This window comes from Sturnus vulgaris, chromosome Z (genome assembly GCF_052056855.1).
Source record: "Sturnus vulgaris isolate bStuVul1 chromosome Z, bStuVul1.hap1, whole genome shotgun sequence".
Taxonomy (NCBI): domain Eukaryota; kingdom Metazoa; phylum Chordata; class Aves; order Passeriformes; family Sturnidae; genus Sturnus; species Sturnus vulgaris.
The window spans coordinates 59,397,200-59,422,152 of record NC_142283.1 but is presented as its reverse complement, the minus strand read 5'-3'; the positions used below and the strand labels follow the sequence as shown (position 1 = coordinate 59,422,152).

The following is a 24,953-nucleotide window of genomic DNA, read 5'->3' as shown; positions in this document are numbered from 1 at the left end:
AATGAACTAAATACAATTCCAAGCAGATGTTATTGAACACATTCTGTTTACATAGTTTTTCCAATTGCCTAATTTGCTGTTTAAAATCCAGCTCAGCTTTTTCCAGTTTTCTTTCATTCCAAACCAAACAAACCCGCAGATCATAAGATAAGGCAGTATCACTAACGTGCTTTCTGAGGCCCTCAAAATAAAAGAGCTTGGTAATTTTGCAATGATTCATTGTGAAAGGTATTCACCTTTGCTGCTTGGATTTTTAAAAAAATAATGTTATCTTTCAGTAACATTTGCAGAACTTATAGTTACAAAAGCAGTTTGCCTAGACCTTGTTCACCAAAAAGACTGTCTAAGTTCATTACTCTGTGGCCAGACTTTGGAGCATGTTTTTCTTTGCTGGTGTCAATGGGAGCAGAATCAAATTCCATATGTAAAAAATTGAAGACTAGTGTTACATGTGTAATTTTCTTTAAACAACTTATTTCAGGAGTTTGATTAATATCAAAATGTTTGGACACAGGTTGCAATTATGTGGCTGTCATTGGATTACATCGTCTGCTTTTTAGGGACTTTTGACTCTGTTCTATGCTTCTGAGTAACTGCAGTGTTTCTACTAGTGTTGTAATATTCTGTGTGCATTAGCAAATCCTTATCTTGCAGTCAACTAGCAGGGACATTGTGACAGAGGACTTAGTGCTTTTAGATTAGAGGATTTTTATTATCTAAAATTAGCAGCTTGCTAGGCATTTTAACATGGAAAGAAGGTAAGTATAGTTAGCAGAGCTTGTAGCACTATTTATTATTAAGGTTGCTCAATGCTTCCCGTTTTTAGTTACTTAAGGCTTTGAAAATATTAACAAGAGTAGTTCAGGATTTTATTCAGAAAGTTTAATTCAGAGCAGTGAAACCACTCCATAACCTGGGACAAAGACACTGGAAAAGGTACCACAGTGTGCAGAGACTCAGACTTCCTAGGAATAGGAATGGAATGACTTGAAAGTGGGTGAATCCCAACAACTCATAAGTAAGGCATAAGAATGTGACAGGCACAATGTGGAGTTAATCTGTCGGGGATTGGAAGGAGAGAAAAAAACCGGAAAAAGCAGTTCATTAAGGAAGTTTTGTCTACATCGTAAGAAGGCTGAGATTCCTACACTGTATCAGTCTTCATAGCTACTTGTAGCTATGAAATACATATTTCATTCTTGTGCAGCAGAATTGCAGTGGTTGAATTTACACAATCAGCTCCCTCTTTTCTGAGATAAAGAGGGATATGGACACCCTGGGTAATGTAAAATCTCTGATAATGTAGGCCCAGCTTAGAGCACCAAAATCAATGGGTTGCACAGTCACTGCAGACCTCTCAGTCCAGTTGCAGGGCTGTACCTGTAGTAGCAGGGCAGCCTCCCACTCACTGTCTTGCTCCTGGGGTTACCCTGCCATCAGCTCATCAGTCTTCAGCTGAAGCTAAAAGTCTTCATCATGTTTGGTCTGTCGCCACTCAATCTCTTTGCTGTTCTCCTTTGCTTTTGGCTGCAGTGAATGACACAGACCATTCCTAAACTGACCAAAATTTCATCAGGAGCTGCACTTGAAGGCATCATAAGCTTTCATGGTACCAAAGCTTATACCCATAAATAACTAAGACTTGATTAATTGAATTAGCACCAGCAACAGCTAACTGTAGTGGCAGTTTACAAGCACTCATCCTTCCTGCATCCACGGCAGTAATAGAAGTTTGTGCTGAGTCTGAAGATTCATGCTGAACTTCACTGTACTGACTGTAGTTGGCAGAATTATTTAATGTACTCAATTTTTTGATGTTTCTATTTTACTTAGATAAATAAGTAAATAATGGATAAGATACTATATCATTCATATCATTGCTAGTATGGATTCATTCTTCTTAAAATGATTACTTCTTTTTCTTTTCTTCGTGAGGTCCTTGCCTATTTTAACTGAAGACATAGAGTTCAGATTGCAAAGCTGATGACCAGCAACTTAAGTTGATTTTGGGTTCATTATTCTGCATGAGTGTCTATAGCTTAACTGCTGCATGTTAATCTAAACTTGATTTGGGACAGACTAACTGTTTATTCAAAGATTTTTCTGTTGTGCTCATGCGAGCATTTCACAAACAACGAAGAATTAATTTTCACATATTCTAGCTGGAAAGATTTTTTGACAATTTTTGAAGACATGATGATAGGATAGAGGTATAAAAAGTTTTAAATCATTTGGTGTTAATGATTATTTGTCATTAAAGTGCAACTGCTGTACATTACCAGTGACATTCTGCTGCTGACAGTGGAGCTGCAGAAATATCCATTAATACAGAATTTAATCTTTGAAAATAAGTCAAAACAGAACAATTTTTTTGAAAAAAAGGGAAAAATGTAAAATACCTTGAGGTTTCTTTTAGTAGTATATGTTAGGTCTGATTTTTAAAGCAAAATATAAAAGACTTGGTGCTGTATGACCTTTTCCTCTTTTTAAGTTACGGCATTATACATGCTGGTGGCATGGGAAAGTACCTCAGTGACTGGATCCTTGAGGGGGAACCTCCATTTGACCTGATAGAAGTAGATCCAAACCGCTATGGAAAGTGGACCACTACAGAATACACAGCAGCCAAAGCAAGAGAGTCTTATGGCTTTAATAACATTGGTAAGAAGATATTTTAAAAATACCTTCATGTCCTGAAGATGGATTCCAGCAAAGCCTGTATTTAGATTTCTGTGTTTATAGATATGTTTTGTATCTTGGATTATGATCTTAGCATGCCATAGCATTTGGTGATTTTTGGTTTGTTGTTTGTTTTCTTTTTTCCCCTCCCTCTAGTTGGTTACCCTAAAGAAGAAAGATTTGCTGGGAGACCAACTCAGAGAATCAGTGGGCTGTACGATTTGCTAAAGTCAAAATGTTCAATGGGATTCCATGCAGGATGGGAGCAACCCCATTGGTTCTACAAACCTGGAGATGAGACTGGATACAAGTAAATTAAATATTTATTATTTTCCTCCCCTGAAAAATTGTCATGATAGCATTTAAATTTAATGAGAAGCATGCATTTATCATTCATTTCAGCAACAGGTATCTATTAGATTGATCTTCCATTCTTGCTTTTTTCACCTTTTAGAATATATTTTATTCTGATAATGCAGACTTTTCAAAACACTCATCAAGATATCTTGTATCTGTTCTAGATTTGAGATACCAAGAAATAACCTAGCTCAAGGAAGAGCTTGGAAAACAATTTTTTCATTGTAAATATGTGTTTTCTCCATTTCTTATTATTTGATCAGCAGCACAGTATAAGGTTTTAATGAAAAATCTCATTCCTCTCTGTGTAAGTGTCTAGAGAAGAGAAGCCAAATCTTCTTTGCTTTTTTTCCCTTCTCTATTCCTGCCCACCTAGTTATCTGCCTGCATCAGGGAGTTTCCAGCAAATAAATATTTTCTGTGGGGATACTGGAGTCTAATCTAAATGAGGCTCATAAAGGAATAAAGAGACACACTTTGCTGTTCAGAAATAAATCCTTCGTCACCTTAAACTTAAATAAATGATTCATCAACAAAGTATGCTGTAAATTTACTCATGATAGACCACTACTTATTCTAACATTTGAACACAGTTTATTTTACAAAGAGGTTGATATAATATCATCCCATATCTTTCTGTGTTGTTAAAGAATTTTAATTATTAAGCTGTGTTAGACTAAGGAAAATATTGGGTAAGGTACCTACAATTAGGAAAGTCTCTTTCTTTTGGATGATTATTAAACTGAAAAAACTGAAAACTACATTTTACTGCAAAGAGCACAAAATTTCTGAATTATGTTTTATGTGTCTAAATTCTCTGTTTCAGACCCAGCTTTCGGCGCACAAATTGGTTTGACCCTGTGGGTCGTGAGTACAAGCAGGTTATGGAAAAAGTTGGTGTGATTGACCTGTCACCATTTGGCAAATTTAAAGTAAAAGGCACAGATTCTGTTAAGCTGCTTGATCATCTGTTTGCAAATGTTGTTCCAAAGGTAAATGGGACAGTGGTAACTGTTGTAATGTAGAACTTAGACAAGCTCTGTTTCAGATATGGAAAATTAACCATAATATTATTCCCATATTTCTTCAATACTAAATACACAGATCCTTTAGAGAAGTTTCTTTGTCAGATTTATTGCACTCAAAAGCACACAAGTGGAGTTTATACTAGACTAGCCCCACACAGAAATTCCTTTTGGCAGAGATCATTGAGTCAGAATGGATGGGGTTGGAAGGGACATCTGGATATCACCTTGTCCAACCTGCTGTTGGACAAGTGTCATCTGGACCTCATTGCCTAGGAATATGTTCAGATAGCTTTTGAGTTAACTGGGCAACTGTTTCCTATGCTTAGCACTTTATAGTAAAAAAATGTTTCCTTATGTTCAGACAGCCTCCTGTGTTTCAAATATTTTTCTAAAAAATGCAAGCAAATCCTAGGTAGAATTTTTTTACAGTAGAATAGCTTGGCAGCTGCATACCTAAAATTGCACTTTACAGTAGCAGCTAGAGCAGCAGAGCAGAAGAGTGGAGGGGGCTCTTGCCTGACCATAGATGAATGAATTCCCAAGGGAAGAGCTTTGGCTTTTTTTTTTCAAATGCAACCCATTGTTTTACTTTACTCATACTGACTCTGTTTCACACCTGTCTGCCTCGTGCAGGCAGGGTTGCAAATACACAGGAGATTCCACTTTCACCTCACATACATTTTTTTTTTTCAAATGTGGCGTTCATAGATCCTCAGAGTATGATCTTGTGCTAAAAAATGCCGTACTGTGACAAACTACCCCAGATTTCTTATTCTTGGTCTTCACGTTTTCGTCCCAAGTCCTTTTTATTTCCTGCTCTGTCAAACACTCTCATACAGTGTCTTTAACTTTAGAGATACACCTCCAGTAAGCATATTGTTCCTTTCTGAAGTGACTGGCAGTTGCAGAATGACTTGGGCTGGTCATTTCAGCACAGAATTTCATTAAGTATTTGCAGTAGGTAGCAGTTTTCATTGCTTCAGACACCAAAGCGAGAAAACATAGGGAAACAGCAAGTATGCTGAGACTATATTTTTGAAGGTAGACAATCTCTTCTGAAAGGTTAAAGTGAACTCATTAGGAAGGCACAAGATTGATATCGTAGGAGAAAAAAAGAACCTGAATTGCCATGTAGTCATATTTTTTCTGTATTACCTTTGTGATAGTAATTTGAATTGAAAGTTTGTCTTCAGTCTAGTTTGGGGTAGAGGCAGGGTAACTGAGTCATTACTGGGCATGGATAATACTTGCTGAATAGATTTATGTAGTACAGAGAAATCAAGATTAAACAGGAAATTATGAGAACAAGTGCTTTCTATGGAGTTTAATCAGCAACACTGAGGGAAAGTTAGGTGGCAAAGCAGAAGGTACAGTTTTAAGAGTCCACTTAAAAATACAGCATTCATAGCTGTTATTATTTAAGCTGCCTGATATTTAATACCATTCATGCTTATCTCCATCATAAAATAATCCAGTGGAGTTACCAGAGATACACTTTTATTGCAGTTGGGTTGAGAGTGACCAGCATCAGGTCCTGAAAATTCAGCTGTACGCCTGTAATATGCCAGTAACTGTGGCATAATTAATTCATGTAATAAGACCTGCCAAATAATCTTAGTATCTGAAATATTTTTCCTTTCTCAGTTCATTGTATGGAATCTGTCTGCTGGCTGGCTTATTGACAGGATTTGATGAAAGCAGAATGATTAAAGCAGAGAGATTAAATTCTGCCTCTGGAACCAGGCCAGCATAACAGCAGAACATTCATATTTCTGTTTCTATGGATGATATATGTATGAACATGTATGTGTTTTATGGTCACTGCTAAGTAACTGTTACTTGAAATTCTGTCTCTAGGGATTGAGTTTCAATACAGAATCTGATTCAAATGTGCACAGATATAGATTCATAGCTTGGCAACTACGAAAATAGAAAAGCATTCATAAATCAGGGCCACAAAAGCATAAGCCAGCTCAGTATTTCTCTCTTTATAGTAAGGGGAAAAGCATATGTTATTCTCTTGGGACCTAAAACCTTATTCACAGGATTGAAAAAGAATATTCGTGTCAATTACATGGAGAATTTTTTATTTAGATGAAAACAAATGTAGCTTAAGAATGCCTTGTGTAATGCATAATTAGGAAATATTTATAAAGGTCTTGATTTATCTTATTTTTTTTAATTTCCATTTTTTCTATAAAGGAAAAAGTGATGTTTCTACTTTGAAGTTCGAGATTGGCCAGTTGTATATCTCTCTACTACTATTATCGCATAGCAGAGCAAACATAAAAAATTGTTTTTTCAAATGAAGACAAATAGTCATATATTTAATGTTGTTTAAGAATTCAAAGGTTTTATTTTGCATTCTTAATAATCACAAATTTTACTCTGTAGGTTGGTTCCACAAATATAAGCCATATGTTAACACCAAGAGGAAAAGTTTATGCTGAGCTAACTGTCTCTCAGCTGTATCCTGGAGAATTCATGCTTGTAACTGGGTCAGGGTCAGAACTCCATGATCTGAGGTTAGTGTATTTTTTAATGCAGTAAGTACATAATGCTATATAGTCACATTAGCACAGAAACATTTTTACAAAATTCCAAATTCTCAATTATTACTCAACAATTTTTTTACAAAGTTCACGAGAATTCTACTTACTTACTGATTTTAGGTTCTTAGAAATTTGGTTGAGTTGAATTCTGAAGTATAAGCAGTTGGATATTGAATTATTGCTGATGTAAAAAGATGGAGAACTTGCTAGAAGTTATGTAATATACTTTATTGGAGGTAGTTCGTGTTTTGTTATTGGACCTGTTTGTCTTTGGCATTGCATGATGTAATACAGCATAGCCGTTCCTTTCTAGTGTGTTCTCTTACGCAAAAAAGAAAATTGGCTCTTAACAGGCATGACCCCAGAGGCACTGACCTGGCCAGACAGATAGGCAGTGCATTCTTCTTGATGCTGTTGTAATGCCTTCTGCTTTGGGATCTGAGGTCACAAAGTGAAAAGAAAAAAAGAAAGAAGGAAAGGAGGAGAGGAGAGGAGAGGAGAGGAGAGGAGAGGAGAGGAGAGGAGAGGAGAGGAGAGGAGAGGAGAGGAGAGGAGAGGAGAGGAGAGGAGAGGAGAGGAGAGGAGAAGAGGAAAGAGAAAGAAAGAAAGAAAGAAAGAAAGAAAGAAAGAAAGAAAGAAAGAAAGAAAGAAAGAAAGAAAGAAAGAAAGAAAGAAAGAAAGAAAGAAAGAAAGAAAGAAAGAAAGAAAGAAAGAAAGAAAGAAAGAAAGAAAGAAAGAAAGAAAGAAAGAAAGAAAGAAAGAAAGAAAGAAAGAAAGAAAGAAAGAAAGAAAGAAAGAAAGAAAGAAAGAAAGAAAGAAAGAAAGAAAGAAAGAAAGAAAGAAAGAAAGAAAGAAAGAAAGAAAGAAAGAAAGAAAGAAAGAAAGAAAGAAAGAAAGAAAGAAAGAAAGAAAGAAAGAAAGAAAGAAAGAAAGAAAGAAAGAAAGAAAAGGAGCAGTTTCATGATGGCTTCAATAAATTACTTCTCATAGATGATAATTGGAATTGGCATTTCTAGTGCTCTTCTTATCGGATGTTGCTGGCAAGTCAGTTAATCAAAAATGAATCAACACATTAAAGATTGAAATTCACTACTCTAACAGGCAAAGAGTAATGTAGCGTTTCATAACAGCCCCACAGGAATCTGTAGGAGCATTGGCACATTCAGAAACCAAATGGCAGAGCCAGATCTAATGTGTTTAATCCTACAGATTTTCTGCAGTCCTCTTTGGTACTTGCCTAGGCCTGAGATCTCCAATACTGCTTAACAATGTAGTATTCTATAAGATTTTTAAATATACTCTTTTTTTTTTACATTTTCTGAGCTTCCTGAAAGATAATTTGCAGTTGTTTTTGATTAAATTCTAACTGAATTTCCTGCCAATACTTTGAATGCTGTATTCAGGAAGCAACAAACCTGCTTGTACATTTCTGTTGCCACAGAAATTTATTTAGAGATTTCTTATGTTCAAAGTGTTTATTCCTTACTTTTCTTGTATGTTGACATTTTATTAACATATTCTGGATCCAAACCCAAATCTGTTGTCATTGTAGGAGATCACTTCTTTCTCTTACCTTAAAAATACTGTTCCACCCATTTAAATGCTGTTATGTCCTGGGCTGTATCTCAGATGCCTGTGTTCCTGTATCATTGTCTCACTAGAAAACTCTGTTTAACATTAACGATAAATTCGTCTATCTAATGTAGCACATGGTTTTGTTGGTTTTGAGAGTATGAGACTGGGAGCAGCTGGGGAAATGAACACTAACAAAAGAGAACTCCTAGTAAAATCTTACGAAATTCTTTCCTTTTCTTTTTCATAAGAAGTGTAACATTGGTGTTATGTTTTATGTGCAGATGGATAGAAGAGAAAATAACAAGAGGTGGATACAAAGTTGAAATAGAAAACATGACAGATGAGATGGGAGTACTTAGTGTAGCAGGTCCATATGCACGACAGGTCCTCCAGAAATTGACAAATGAAGACCTAAGTGATGCTTCATTTAAGTTTCTCCAGTGTAGACATCTGAAACTTTCCAACATTGATGTTACTGCCATTAGGATATCTTACACAGGTAAGCAGTAGAAAAAACTTAAGGAAAGAGAAAATTAATAAAATAATAAATGTCATTAAAATTATGTTGAAAACTAAGTGTCATCATGTATTCATAAGATGTATGTTTGCTACATCTTATATGTGAGTATGGAAGGCATCGTGGTACATTGATTTTCAAATGTAATATAGTCAGGGTCTGTGCTGAGTTTTTCCAAGACCTTTTTCTCTAGAAATACCCTATAGTGTAAATATTTATTTTGCAGAACCAAAGGCCAGTTCTGATAACCTCTTTGGTATTTGCTGCAAAACGAACGTCAAGAATTGTTTTTGGATTACCTTATATTAGTGTTGGTAATGTGCCTTGAAAATGTAATGCAGTAGTGCTTAGTATTTGGCTTTCCCAGTTAATTTTTATTTTTATTTCTTTTTGCATCTATTTTGAGTGTAATAGACTGAATTGAGAGCATTCTGAAGCAGCTGAAGTCCTTGCAATTCCTATTCTCTTTCTGTTGTGCTAAATATGTTAAATACACTTATTTTTATTTACTCTCAGTTACATTTGCTGATCACTTGCCAAGTCATCATCTGTTTATAATGTCCTTAATTTTTCCTTGTGACTTGGTTACATGACCTTTTCTTATCGGTTGTTTTGATGGATTTTTACCCACAGTTTTCAGTTAATGGTTTAAATTTGAATAATAGTACCACTGCTTAAGATGTAGGGCACAAATCCTCTGGTAGTTCTTGCTGGGAATTAGACTTGCTGTATGATAGAATTGACCCTAGAGTGTGAATTAACACTTACTGCATTGATCCTCACTTTTGACCAAGGACAGGAGTATATTTATTAGGATCATTTAACTGAGTTGATTAAAATACTAATCTTTTATGTGTAACAGGTGAATTGGGCTGGGAGCTCTACCATAGAAAAGAAGATTCTGTAGCTCTTTACAATGCAATCATGGAAGCTGGCCAAAAAGAGGGAATTGATGACTTTGGAACATATGCTCTAAATGCTTTGAGGCTGGAAAAGGGTTTCCGAGCCTGGGGAGCAGAGGTCAGGAAATACAACTTCTTTATTATTCTTTCTGGAGGTTTTTTTTTTTTTTTTTTTTTTTTTTTTTTTTTTTTTTTTTTTTTGTGGAGCAGGGGGTGTTTTGTTCGTGGGTTTTTTTAATTTTATTTTTTTATTTTGTTATGACTATGCAGCTTTTAGTTACAGTTAGCACAGTTGTTATTTGTACCATTTTCTGAGTTTAGCATGAAAAGAAAATTTTCCTCAAGCAGGAAAAGCTGCTATAATTCTTACCGGTGATTTTCTAAATAAAAACAACTGGTATATTACATTGCACTGCTGGCAAAGAAACACTTATTTTGATTCACAGATGGTTTTCCTCTTGCATATAACAAAATCATGAGGAGTTTGCTGAGCTCTAGTGTTTTAAAATCAAACGTTTGGCTAACAGGTTCTCAAAATGTTTTATTTCCCTAATAACTGTGTCATGAGAGGAAAATTATTTTTGCTTCATAATGTCTTTGGAACTTTTTCATTTCCCTTTACCTGGTTCCTGCAGAATTTTCTCATTCATAATAAAGAACTACTTGGAGGGCCTAGAGAATTTGGGGGAAATCAGTATAATTTCATTTTACCATAAATTTTTCCTTTGGAAATGGAAGAACTCAAGAGGTTGAAATGGTGGGAATTTAAGGGTCCTTTTGGTTTGCCCTGTTATTTTGCTAGTTATTTTCATTCTTTCTTCAAATGCTGCCTAAGAAATTATTCCCCCTACAGCTAATGGGAAGGTGATGAATGAAATTGTCTTTGTGTTTTATTTCCCTCTCCAGCTAAGCCACTCCACTGTGTTGCAAATGGTGTGCACACCTCAGTTACTCAATCTTCTGAGGCTCCATTCTGCTTTGATGAAAAATCTTATTTCTTACTGAAAAGTGTTTACTTTGCATATAGAAACTTAGGTGACTGGTTTACATATCTGTATATTACGTATCTTTCATAATAAGCATGTTACTTGATAAATTTTCCAAATCCCATGTAGGGAGCTTGCAGTGTATTCAGACAGAAGTTGTGCATGCACAGTGTGGAAGACCATGACACAGGAGTAAATAGAAGGATGTATAGAATGAATAAATAACACCCCCCCAGTCTAAAAGCTATGATGGTCCATCATGTATGGATGGTGAATTTATATCTTTTAACAGATGAACTGTGACACTAATCCCCTGGAAGCTGGACTGGAGTATTTTGTAAAGCTAAATAAGGTATGTATTACTATTTTCGAAATGTTGTATTATGTCCAAGATTATTCCTTAATTGTTTGAACATGAAAAATGCCATTAGCTAGAAAATAAAATAGGTTTAGTAAATGAAAGACACAACTATAATTATAATTATAATTATAATTATAATTATAATTATAATTATAATTATAATTACTTTACAAGTAGCAACTTGTTGGAAAAAATCTTCCCCAAGTTCCTTGCTAACAAAATTATACATTAGATCAAGAAGTTGCAAATGCTTAATGTTATCTATGTGAAAAATAACTCTTTGTGATTTATTTTCAGAGAGAAATTTCATTCATGTACTTTTGTAACCATATCGTATATATATACATTTATGTACATACATATCTATATATACACATATGCACAAGCTGAACAAACCTGTTTATACTGTGTTAGTATTCTACCTGTTCATTCTTGTTAAAGCTGATATCTCTAGAATTTTTTCCCTACCACTCTGGTACCACAATTACTGAAGTATATTTTTTAGAACTGCTAGGGACAACTTACAAAAATAAGTTAAATATAAGTCAAATTAGTGTATTGGTTAAAAGAATAATTAGTTTTTAATGGAATTTCTGAAGAGGTCCTCTGCTCATAACTTGTTTTCACCTGATTTAAAGGTTAAAGGATGGAGCTAGTTGAATTCAACTGTGCAGTAAAAAAGAAAAGATGTTGTTTGATCTCCTTTAATTAGCATTTTACATTTTCAAATTAATATTTTAGAAATTCAAATTCTGTTTTAATCTAAGAGATACAAAAAATTGCTTGTCATTCTCTTTCCTGGTCTAAATGAATCACAAACTGTATGCCTAAACTCTGTCAAATAGAGGACCTTACCATGAAATCTGGTGAAATCTGTGCAGATCTAAAGCCATCTGCAGTTTTCAGTTACTCCATCAACTCAAACAGTAGTTGCCTGCACAATGGATCTGAAATTTCTAATGTGAAAAATCTGGTCATAGAGATTGCAAGTGAGGTTCCTAGATGATGACCTATTTCTGACTTGATCTTTTGCTTCAATTATGAATTTGTAAATTAAAGTATGTAAAGGAGATGAAGAAGAAAAGTGTTTTCAAAACATTTAGTCTTGACAATGATGCAGTGTGGTATAGCAAAAAACTGGTTGTATTTATGCTCCATTTATACCTGAAATGGTAATAAATCAGGTAATAAATGGTCCTTAATATATTTGCCCTGTTACCTGGAGGCACAGTAGAACTGACCAAAAGAATCGCAAACTTTAAGTTACAGCTCTAAATAAAAACAAATCTTAAACTTTGCACAGGAAAGAATTACACAAGCATGCTAAATGTAAAAGGATGCTTTTATATTTATGGGACAATTCCACTGAACATAACAGAACAAGCTCAGGAGAGTGTTTTTCCTCTCGCTGTTGAACCTGTCTATAGAAACCTATGGAGGATTGAGGTAGGGTGTTCCAAAGATATCAATGGCAGTTTCTGCATGTAGTGGAGTTACAGGTCTCTCCATTGGGTGGTATAATTTTGTCTTAATCCATGGAAGTGACACATGCAAAGGAAATACAGAATTTTATAGATTAGAATTATATTGCATTTACAAATCAAAGCCTTTCCATCTTGAGGAGAGATAAGCAGAATTGCAGGAAAGGCAATAAAAATATTTTACTATTCCTTGTTTTTCTTTTCACTTCCTTTTGATACATGTTTGTTTTCTGGGGGTTTTTTGTTGTCTTTTTGGGTGGAATTTTTTTTTTCCCTTTTCTTTAGTATAAGTAGGAAAGCAGCCATAAGCAGGGAAAGCTGTTGCTTGCCAAGGTAGCCATGTGGATCATAGGAAGGCATTAGTGTGCAAGAAGCACTTCGTTCTTTAGTTGCTCTGCACACTCTCTGCATGATTGAAATGCAGGGTTGGAGCAGTTCTCCAGAGCAGGTACTCACATTGTAGACAAATGGGCATGAATGAATGTCCCACAGAAATGCAGTGTGTCAGCCTGAAACATTTGCCAGTTTTGCTGAACTAATGTGAAAAAGGAAATAATCAATGTTTTTTTATTGACTTAAATGAGGGCATTGTGACTGTATGTTGACACTTCAGAGGTACCTGAGCTAATTCAGCTATTGGAAGCACTCTAAACACTGTAGCATGAAATGCAATGTGAGATTATTTACTCTGATTCTTGGCAGTTTGAGTCCCATGCCTCTGGTTTTGTTGCACATTTGGCATTGCACAGACCTCACCATTTTTTACAGGTTGCCATGACTGAAGAAAAGCAGAACACTCTTTTGTTACCTGTTTCTATTGTTATGCAAACTTTCCCCTCAAAAAAGGGTAAAAGACATAAAAATTACAAGTAGCAGATATTTAAATACTTCTTTTTGACATTTTGGTCTGTTCAGCTCCCCACAAGGATTATTTCTTTAAGCATGCGCCCTCAGCTGGGGAAAGTGATGATTTCTGGGTAAATTAGAACCAAAAGGCGCTGTTCAGTTAATTACTGTAGTTCTTCTTACTGTGCAACAAGCAGCTGAAATAGCTCACAAAACAGTTGTGAAAAGACTTCAGCATAAGCGAATCTTAAATGGTATGTCATGGAAAATGAAAACAGTTTCTAAACAGATGAAAATGAATGAAGAGCCAGATGCCAGTGAAGGTAAATATGATCAAAAAGAATTTTAATTTCTACGAAAGGACATTCAAATATCTGGAGAATATATACAAAGAGATGTAAAGTCTCCATAAAGTTCTGATGGTCTCTTTGTTTAGAAAGTTTAGTGTACGTATCATCTTTATGTACAGACGGACTAGTAATTTTTTTTGTGATGAATAATACGAAAACCTCTTCAAAGCTGAAGCTTCTTTTTCCTCACAGGGTATTAAATTATATCATGGCAATAAGTAAACCCATTTCCACAGGGTTTCTGTGTCAACTTTCATTTTGTCAGTAACTCTGATGCATTGTTCTAGGTAGTTTCCTCTAGAGGCTGTTTGATAATCCCTGTTTCGCTAATGTTATAGTTGCTTCCTTGCACACATGAGCACGATGGGCTGCAATTTAACAAAAGTGGAGGGACGCTAACAGGATTAATTTATAATTTAGAGTATAAAATGCTTTCACAACTTTGCAACAAAATTCTGTCCCGTTTAGAGATTTTTTTTTTTTTTAAATACCTGCTGTCTTTCTTTTGGCTGTTCAATTACATTTAGTAAGTTAGTTAGATAGTTGTTAGATAGCCTCATCTCATTAATAAGCACTCTGCTACTAAATATTCAGTAGAGTCCTAATGTTAGTCACTGTGCCGGGAAATACACAGACCATCTTTAAGGAAGAAAATGCGCAATGCTTTTTGGTCCACATCCAAGAATACTGTTCTGTACATTTGCACTTGGTCAGGTTTTTGAGTGCTCAAAGATACAGTATATCACTTCTGGATGTTTAAAATAACCTTATTTTTCATTTGACTGTAATGGAACAGAAATCCCCATGAAACTTGATGCTAGAGTGAAAAACCTTCATACCAGCCCAAGGAAATTAATTCTTTCAGAAGGATTTTTCTGAGCTCTAAGCCCGCAGTTGGCTGTTGATGAGTTTGTGCTTGTGTTGCTGTATCCAAGACTGCCACCTCCTGGTCCCTGCAGAAACAGTGACTTGGGAACAACAACGCAGCTTGGGAAGGGAGTGCAGTAAATGAAAGAAACCCTTTGGAACTCTGTTCTAGTGTGCTCTTATAGGTCAGGATCCGAATGCTTAACTCATATTTCGTCTGTTTCCACTAGGAGAAACTGCCTGTTTTTGGACGCCGTTTCTTTGCCTTAGCCCTCTTTATTTAGTGGAGCGGATATTTTGTTCTCAATTCCAAACTTCTTTCCAGATTTTTCTACATACAGAATCTCTTATTTTTTCTTAGGTCTATTCTAGCAGGTTCCCCTCCTCCTCCCCGCCCCCCCGCTTTTTTTTTTCTATTGTCTGCTTATCACTAATTACATTTCATCTACTCCACCCCTGCTCAGTGACTGCCTGAATGTCCTTGTCAAAACACATCTCTCAGACTACAAGTGCTACCTCTTCTTCTCACTTTGATATTTGGTGGTTTTTTACTGTTACACCTTTTAGACACATGAATATTTAATTGCTTTGGTATGCATTATGAATTGAAGTCTTGTCACACCCATCAGCTTCATAATTAGGTAAGTGAATGAAAAGATCTAGTCCTTGAGTATTGACCTAACCTGCAACATAACAATAGGTAAGATGCTATCTCTCAGGAAACTAGGATGAGCAGTTCTAAGGATCTAGTAATTTGTTTCTGTCCTGGCTGCTTGCCAAAACCGTCCCTCATTTGTTTCAGTCCAGCTCATGTTCCCATGGTCTTGGTGTGGAACGGCCTGAGTTTTAAGAATTCCCGCATCTCCCCCTGGCTGCCATTGTCTGCCCTTGCTTCACTTCTCCAGCTTGCATCCCTTTTGTTCTGAGAGGAATGACTACAATAGTGGTCACTGACCCCACTCCATAACCTGGAATAAGACTGTGTTCCGTGCCAGCTTTACTCCACACAAACAAAGGGAAGAGGAGGAAGAAGCAAGAGCAGAGGCTTTACTGCCTGGGCTAAGAAGGGCTAAGGAGCCTGGGGACAGGAAAAAGGATGGAGTGATTGATAGGAAATTTGAGATGGGGCGTGGTGCTTCTTCCCCCTTCCCCCCATTCTAGTCCCCATTTCCTATGGTTATAACATACTGAGCATACTTTTCCACTTAAGTCCTGTCCCCATTCAAATTTAATGTCAAGAGTGAGTGGAACTGTATTCTATCATGACTTCATTTGGTGTCCAGAGGACTTATTAAGAAAAACAGAGGACTTAATCCATAAATCTATACAGGCTAGGAAACATACTAGAAAGGATCTGCAAAGATTTTGTTATCTGTATAAAATGTACATCTGGATGTGTGCTTGTTTGGCCATCTAAAGGAATAAGCACCCAATGAGGGATTTTGAGCCAAAATAACTCAGTAACTCATTGGTTGCATCTATCATATCAATTTCCTACAGCTGACTGCAAACAAGAAGGGCTTAGGTGGATTGAATGAAAGATGCATTGGTGCAGGTGCCATACACACAGACACCACCTCCCACCTCCCTTACAAAATTTTGTGTGGTGTAAGTTGTAGCTTTGATTTGCTACAGAAAAAGAAACTTGTCAAATATTTGCTCTCTGAGAAGAAAAATTGTCTTCATTTATCAGGCTGGTGAGGGAGATATCATTTGAAGTGTTACCCTGAGATAATGAAAGAGCATCTAGCTACAAAAAATTTCAAAATACTGTATAGAAGCTTCCTCCAGAGTGTTGTAACATTATGGTTATGGTAGATGACAGCAGCTGTTGGTGCTGCTTTACTCAGTGGGGTGACTTTGTGTTCATGAATTGGCTCTTTGCCCACAGTTCTGAATGGTATACTGAATAAACTACAGCAGTTCCTTTTTGAGAGAGTTGTATATCTTTGCTGCAAGTAACTGTTGAACAGATATAGTATATTTCTTTTTAGGCACTTTGACTTTATTCTGATAAACTGCACGGTGTGAGAAACAAAAAAAAAGTTTCTGAAAGTCTTATAGATAGTTTCTATTCCTTTGCTTCCCTTAAACTAGAAGAGGTTTTTACAAAGGATTAGAATTAGTTTGGGGTGCCATTGAAAGCCAGGTACATTTGAAACACAGTAAGTTAAACTCTTCAAGTTATCTTGCTGTGCATAAAAAAATCACATTGGTTATTGTCTCATAAACTCTTTTAAAAACTGAGTTTATCTTGTGGTATCAAACACATGGCAACTAACACAAGGTAAAAGCCTGATAAGAAGGATAAGGCCAACACATATATAGTGTATGTTAACAGATTAACTAATCAGTGGTATGCCTTTAACTATGTGCTATTTTAAAAATTTGGCTGATTTGTCTTTGTGAAATGATTTCTCATTTTAGATTTATCTAAACTTAACACACACATAAAAAGGAACAGCCCATCTTTTTATCTGGTGAACTTCAATCAAATAAAATGAAGTTAAGCAGTAGATACTGTCTTTATCTTTGTCTTTATCTAACACTTTGTCTAAGAAGTGTTTTTATTTTATGTGAAAAACATTACATCTGCCAAAGCTTAATGCTTTGGAAATTCGTGCCAAAGTAATGGAAAGTCTTCTGTATTTTAATATTAGCTTTTTAGGACTGTCTTTACTTCAACTAGTACAAACATTTTACATTGTTCCTACACATAAAGTACTTTCTTTTTTAACTCAGAGAGTGAAGAGCAGCTTTAAATTTTTATTTGTTAAAGGCTGAAATTATTTAGTGTTTTTATTTGTTTCTGTTCTTTTTCTTCTGTTGTGTTGGTTTTGGGTTTTCTTTATATTCATTATTGGATTATACTGGTTTAAATAGGATGTTTTTTGAATCATATTTTGTATGACAAGATAAAGCAAATAAAAGCAGTATGCAAATTGATTATTTTTCTCCTAGAAAGAGGAAGCATCCAAAAATAGCCAGACTGAGGTTGAATGAATCAGCTCCCAAATTCTGTTTTGACTGGAATGAACAATCAGATGGACATACTCTTAAAAAGCAAAAATGAATAATGGTGGGAATACATTTGAGTGAAATCGCCATGGGTACCCAAGAACTGTAAAAAAAGTAAACTGAATTTGTTGAATTCCTATAGTTGGAATTTAAGAAGGTGCTTTAAATATTTAAAAGTAACTATAGACTTTTGTAGTTGTGCATTAGATATATACATGTATTTTCATACATACATTTTTATTCATGTTCGTATAGTGCTCAAGTATGTACGCATCCATTTATGTATCTATACATAAATAGATACACACATTTTTGCAGTGTCTGTATATATATGAGAGGTGTGTATTTCGTAGAGTTTGAATTCTAGATTATGTCCTGGATATTTTTCCAAGCCATCATTCTAAAAAGACTGGAGTATTCTTAACCTTCAATAATCAGAAAAATGCAAAGAACAAGCGCTTTACACGAAATCTTCCATGTGCATCTTCAGTTAGCATAATAGCTATGCGGTGGTTTATTCCAGGTGGCCAAAAGCTTGGCCCAGTTAAAATTAATTGGGAAAGAATTTAATTTTGTATCTGCAAGCAACAGGCAGAAAATGATCCACACTTTAGGTAGATTCTAAAGCCTGCTAGCTGCTTGTTCTAGTGGTTCCCATACCTAGGGCATATAACATTGTATTTGAATACTTGTGTTTAGTTCCACAGTTACATTCCATGTGACTAAATACCTGATACTACATTAGCATGAATAGGAAGGAATTGATTCGGTGCTCAGTATCCCTGTAGAATGTTTACTTCTTGGTATTTCTCTTTGTTATGCAAAGCATTTTAGTCTGTGAGTCATGCTATGGTATACAGTCTTACTTGCATTTGTAGTTGTAGGTTTTTCCTACAGTTGCACGTACCATGAAGCAGAAAAGTAGCTGATTATTTTCTGCTGTGAGATCTTTGCTTTATATTTTGCAGCAGCATCTTGACATTATGTTCTAAAATGAGTCTTCACAGTCTTTTTTCTGATCTGAGCTGTACTTCATGCTTTTTTCCCCACAAAGGGTGCCAGCTCTGATCTTCATGTGCAGTATCTGCTTTATCCCCAGTTGAACCACCTTGATTTTCAGATTAACTGCTCCTTAACTGGTTCATAAGCTGTTTTTCACAAGTGATAACAGAGCCTAGCTTTTCACAGTGCAAAAACTCTTCATCACTTAAATAATTTCTTCTGAGCCTACATATGGGCTTGCGTGGACCTTAAGAAATGTAAGAACACCTGAACTAACTATATAATATCTATTCCACATATGTGTTGCTTGTAATTCTGACAGTACAATAAGTCTCTACTGAAATTAAAGAACATTACCAGAAATAGTATTTTTGAACACTTCAACAATATTTCATTTATTTTCCCTTAAGCACTCATGAAATTAACATAATTCCTGCTTCAGACCCAAGATCAACTTAAAATGACTTTCACTGCTAGTGAAGCAAAGGCTAGAAGGCTAGAGGACTTTGTAACTGCTACTATATTTCTGCCCATGGGGCAGGCTTGTGTGTATTTGGCAGTTTAGTTTGAATACAATTCTTTTGTTCTGTCTGATCTATGCTATAGGAGAAAAAAATGGACATAATGAAGAATTTCTTCCTGGAAAGGGTTGTTAAGCATCAGAAAGGACTGTCCAGGGAGGTGGTGGTGTCACCATTCGTGGAGATGTTCAAGAAACAACTGGACACGATGTTTTGTGCTATGCTGTAGTTGATGAGGCAGTGGTTGGTGAAAGATTGCACTCAATGAGCTTAGAGGCCCCTTCCTACCTAAATGATTCTGTGACAGAATCCGGCTAGTGGAATCAGCTCAGTGTGATCAGATACAGTAAATACTGTCCTATATACCCTTGAGGATTCTGAGACTTGCCAATGACTACCTCCATACTTGTCACACATTTGTGCAGTCTTCTTCTGGAAATATGAGAATCTGCTTGTACCTTTCTAAGCAGGCTGAAAAAGAAAATTCCAGACAATAGCAGCATTCTTTACAAAACATGCTGCATTATCCCATTAAATGGCAGATATGGGAAAAAATGTACCTACCTTAAAACAAGAATATGGAGTAAACTGTGAGCTGTGCAGCCTGGCAGAGACATCAAAGTGGAATACTGACATGTTACTGTCACAAATTGATGATGGCTTCAAAAAGAAGCATGTTGACAGAGCAAGGCCCAGACTTCAGGATCTGGGTGTTGGAATTCACTTCTTGTCATAGTCACTGGAATGATGTATAGTCTTCTGGCTTGCAACCTTAACTGGGCCAGTAGTCTTATAACATGGCTCACTATGTTGGAATCATGGATATCAAAGGCTGAGATCTAGGAAAACTAATAAAGAGAATAAAGTTACTAAAAAGGTATAATATACCAGTATAAAAATACCAAGATACAAGATACACTATCTGTCAAAGTTTTGATTTCATCTATATTTCATACTAAATACTTATTTGACAGGCAAACACACTAAGATACATTTAAATGTTTATATCTCAACATATTGGAGAACCCAAATAAATATATATAATCATTATCTTGTAATTTTTCAGGCAGCAGAATTTACAGGAAAACAAGCACTGAAGGAGATTAAAGAAAAGGGGCTCAAACGACGACTGGTATATCTCACCCTGGAAACAGATAATGTTGATCCAGAGGGAAATGAAAGTGTGTGGCACAATGGCAAGGCAAGGAGTATAGCTCGTGTTGCAAAAAATCAGTCTTAATTCTCCATGAACAGAATCTTTGTGTTTCAAGTGTGAATGCATTATTTCTATTTTACTGGCACAGAACAATTTGAAACTATGATAAGCACTCTCATCTTCAAGCAAGAAGTAAAGGCTAGCTAGATACCTACAGAGAAGATGTAAAATGCTGTCAAGTCATTGAAATGAGTCGGAACAGACTAAAGTATTGTCATCCATTCTTTTCTTCTGCAAGTTCACTGCAGTCCTAAGAAAACACTTCTGCTGTTCAAAAGAAATGAAACAGCAGCAAAGTTTTGGGGCTCCACACTTCAGCACAGATTATGTGTTGAAATACTCACAGGCAGTTAAATTATTATAGATAATAAACATATGCATGTGTATTGTATGTATTGCATGTTCCAGTGAAAACTTAATTGAACATAGTAAGAACAGGGTGTTTTTTCAAAAGGCAAAAACTTCCCAGTTTCAGATGGTGTTACTCTCTGTTGAGAATATTATGAGCTGCATGACACACTTGAAACTTGCATGATGTCTGAAGTGTATAAACCAAAATGTGAGATGTCTAGTTGTTTGGGTTGTTGGCTGGGGTTTTTTTTCAGAAAATCTCACTGCATCTTGAAAATGAATACAATTGTTTTCGGTTTTTTTCAGGTTATTGGCAATACCACATCTGGATGTTTCAGTTATGGAGCTCAGCAGAGTCTAGCTTTTGCATATGTTCCCATGGAACTCAGCAAAGTTGGACAGAAATTGGAAGTTGAACTTTTAGGTAAAAATTATCCAGCAACCATTATACAGGAGCCATTGATGCTGACTGAACCAACAAGAATGCGCCTTCAGAGAAAGGGTGAAAGTCCCAAAATATAAACACAGATGAGGATACAGCAAATTGTGCAGTAGGAAATAGTGCCATTAATATGCATAAAATTAAGAGAATTAAGCTACTCAGATTTTCTAATTACTAAACACAAGATCTTCATTGCAATACATGAGTGAGAAATTCAATGGCATTACTTCCTACTTCCCTGTGTGCGCTGTTCACATTAGAGAGCTGAGCTGTGTGTTTTGCTTCCCAGAAGCACTTGTGAGCAGAAAGTGGCAGGGAATGAGTACATTATTGATCCAGCTTGCTCCCACATTGGTTGGCAGATCTGCATTAATCCATAGGAGAAATGTGTGCTTGACTCTGTCCAATAGCAAATTCCTCCCCCTCCCTCACACTCACAGTTCCTCCTTTGCCTGCCCTTGAGGTAAAGTAGCTTATCCTGCCTTCTTTACACCTGAATAGCTAGTTTACCATAAAATCATGTCACTGGTTTTACACAGAATGCTTCATAAGGAATGGAAAGACATCCCATTAACCATTTAAATAATAAAGGCAATATTAAAGGTAAACTGGAATCTTGACTTTTTTTCTCTGCATGTCAGCCTGGCCTGGCAGAAATTCTCATAGAAAAGCAAAATCTAGTTCTTCTCAATGAAATTATTATAGGAAGCCAATTCTTTGTTATTTTATATAAATTGTCTCGCATATTATATGTAATATTCTACAGCAAACAGTATGTTATTATTCAATTTCTGAACAAAGCTTAAATTATAGATTTACTGTATTAAATCTGAACCACTAGACTGGCACCAAAGATGGTCAGTTTTTTCTTACTGTTAATTATAGATTGAAGCAACATTAAGAGCCATATATTATTACACAGAAATATTAGCAATGAAAAAATATAATTAAATTCACAGCAAAGGAGTTTTATTAAGTGTTAAATATTCAATAACCCAAGTAAACAGCATTAGGATAGTGTGTATGATGGGAATATATTAAATTGATAAAAAACTCATCTGGAATTCAATAATGTTCTCAACAATTCTTTTGAATAATAATGTTAAAATTTCCAACTTAGTAATGCTGTCCTTTAGGCTACAGATAAATGCTTTCAAAGTATGTATGAATCATGTCCAAAATGCACTTTCTTCAAGGGAGTTGGTGCCTCTAAACCTTCAGCAAAGAAGCAAATGTATAAATACTGTATACCAGGAGAAACAAAATTTGAGTAATGAACATTCACTGTTGATAAAGTAAGCTGACATTACACTGTGCTGTTTTGAATATCTTTTGCAAAGCAAGTGAGAATTTAATATATGAGCTTTGCCAAGTTTGCATGCAGTACTATCTTGAGTGAAAAATCTATTCAGAAATTATTCTCTGCTATACTTTTATAAGTGATTCAGTTCTATTTTGCTGAACCATCAAAATGTTACTTTTTATAAAGATAACATTATCTGTAATGAGGCACTTAACCACTGTGACTCTGTGAGCATTTAAGAAATCTGAAGTAGAACATGATGCTATATGGTTTTATTTAGACTATGGAAGAAAAGAGCAGTGCTTAGGACCATACATTTTAGTATTTCCCAAGATTATGCAAATTTACTTGACACCACATCCCGGAATGCAGTGTAACAGTTACTCAGACAGATTCACCTATACTTTCCTAATCAGCTTTTCTATGCCAAAAATGTTCCAACAATGCCTCCATATCCCAGTCTGACAGTTAAAATCAAGTTTGTAACTCCTTTTCTGACTCAGAAGAAAGCTGATATGTCAGCTGGATCAATCTGGCTGCAGAAGGACAGGCTTTCTGTAGCCTGAGCAAAGAGTAATGAATAGCAGATAAAAATCCTGCAGTCAAGTGAACTCAGAGCCTGCGTAGGCATACTCTCCAGCAGCTTGTACTGCATTTCCAGCTGTAACCTCCCAACCCCTAATTTCTCTGTGAAGCTGATGCAGACTTCCCTCATTTTACAGTGTAGTATTATATACAAGCCCAGACACTGATTTCTTTCGGGGTTACTCACTGACAGCTCTTGTCACCCACGTCTCACCAAGATCAAGGCTTGGACAATTAGTGAAAGCTAGTGTATGAGGAGTGGCTGAGGTCACAGCTTCCTTAGGGACAGACTTCTCTGTGGTGGCCAATGATGGAACCTGAGGGAATGGACTGAAGCCTAGCCAGGGAAGGTTTAGGTTGGACGTTATGAAAATATTCTTCACCCACAGGGTTTTTAGGCACAGGAGCAGGTTCTTCAAGTAAATGGTCATGGCACCAAATTTGTCAGAGTTTAAGGAGTGTTTGGGCAATGCTTTCAGGCACACAGTGTAATTCTTGGGGTTGTCCTGTACAAGGTCAGGAGCTGGATTTGGTGAGCCTTTTGGATCCTTTTCAATTCAGCATATTCCATGGTTCTAAGTTTCATTTAACTTCAAGATTTAGATAAGGTAACAATGTGTCATTGTTTCTGGGTCAAGGCAATACAGTTTCTTTCTTGCAGCCAATTTACAAGACTAAAACAACTTCTCGTTCATCACTGACCACGTGTAAGGCAAATGGAGTATCTCTCTGTTACTTCTTAAGGATGTCTGTGCTTTCTCTTTAACAATGAATTCAGGAGCAGAGACATCAGAAGTAGTTTTAAGCGAGGATGGCTGAGAATTAGAAGTGCTGTAGCTGTGATAGCAATGTTTGAAAGTGCCTTCTAGTTGACCTGGCTTCTTTTTACTGCTCTGATACCCAAGTCAGCTTGCTGAATATTCATCAGAACCGCTCAACATTGCATTCTGCACAGCATGGATAAATGAAACTATCAAGACAAAGCTTTACAAATCATGCCCTCATACAGGTTCACATTTGTAAGTCAATCCTTTAAAAGCATTAAAAAAAAAAGTACATAAACCTGAAGAAATTAAGTGGGGGAAGTGTTCAGCAGCTATTGTAGTTTCCTGTCACTTCTTTTCATTACAGATTGAGATATGGTGTTGCCTAAACTTGTGCCAAGACACAGCAAGAGGAAGTGAATAAGAGCAAGAATGTTTAAGTATTGAGCTTTAAGAGGGCTTCTAACCAATCGAACAAATACCAGTGTAGAAAGACTGATAGGGACTTCTTTAGAGTCTTTCTCAACCTCATCAGCTAACAGAGGAGACACATAGCAATGAGGTGAAAAAATGACAGTTCTACGAAATTTCTTGAAATACTCAGATCAGGAGATGTAAAAAGCAGTTTTCTCAGACATTTTTGTTTGCCATTTTCCTATATTTTTCCACCTCCAGAGCTTTTGCACACCAGAGCAGATGTTACTATTACTATTTGAATTTTTTTTCCAAGTTTCCATGTGCTATGGCAAAAAGTGTCCAGTTCATGCTTTGTATGGCATGATAAATCCACATTGATTCTGTAACCTTGTGTGTCACTGTCATGACTTCTTTAATCACTGATCCCAAAACAGCATCCAAATTATTCAACCCCAAATTCGGAAAAGATAAACTGAAACATAAGAGACTGAACATTGACTATTTCCTGGATTTATTCTTTTGATTCAAGAGAAAACTGTCTGAGAAAAATAGGTTTTTTTCTGATTGGGATTCCAATTCCCTCAACTAGTAATAAAATAAATAAAAAACCAAAAATACTAGAAAATATGTCAGGCAGCAACATCCAGACTGTGACTGTGCAGTATCTGCAGTGTATATTTAAGACAGTTCAATATAATGTTTTAACTATGGTCAGGCAACAAGGTTATCTAGTTCTAGTGGGCTAGGATAACCAGTACACAACTCTTGACACTTCTCTACAAGGAAATATGAAGATAGCTACATTTGAACACCATTATAACTTTGGAAATACG

General features: G+C 35.9%; 1 protein-coding gene across 1 annotated transcript in view; it reads left to right on the top strand.

Moving 5' to 3' along the window:
• Window positions 1–21,659, top strand: part of DMGDH (dimethylglycine dehydrogenase) — a 39,884-nt gene extending 18,225 nt beyond the window's left edge. Inside the window, exons 8-16 of the mRNA XM_088156658.1 lie at window positions 2,492–2,661; window positions 2,836–2,989; window positions 3,863–4,028; window positions 6,459–6,589; window positions 8,473–8,690; window positions 9,571–9,728; window positions 10,889–10,948; window positions 20,109–20,243; window positions 20,916–21,659. Coding sequence (XP_088012784.1) covers window positions 2,492–2,661; window positions 2,836–2,989; window positions 3,863–4,028; window positions 6,459–6,589; window positions 8,473–8,690; window positions 9,571–9,728; window positions 10,889–10,948; window positions 20,109–20,243; window positions 20,916–21,131 — 1,408 coding nt within the window. The 3' untranslated portion in view covers window positions 21,132–21,659. The remainder of the gene's footprint in view (window positions 1–2,491; window positions 2,662–2,835; window positions 2,990–3,862; window positions 4,029–6,458; window positions 6,590–8,472; window positions 8,691–9,570; window positions 9,729–10,888; window positions 10,949–20,108; window positions 20,244–20,915) is intronic.
• Window positions 21,660–24,953: the final 3,294 nt, after the last annotated feature.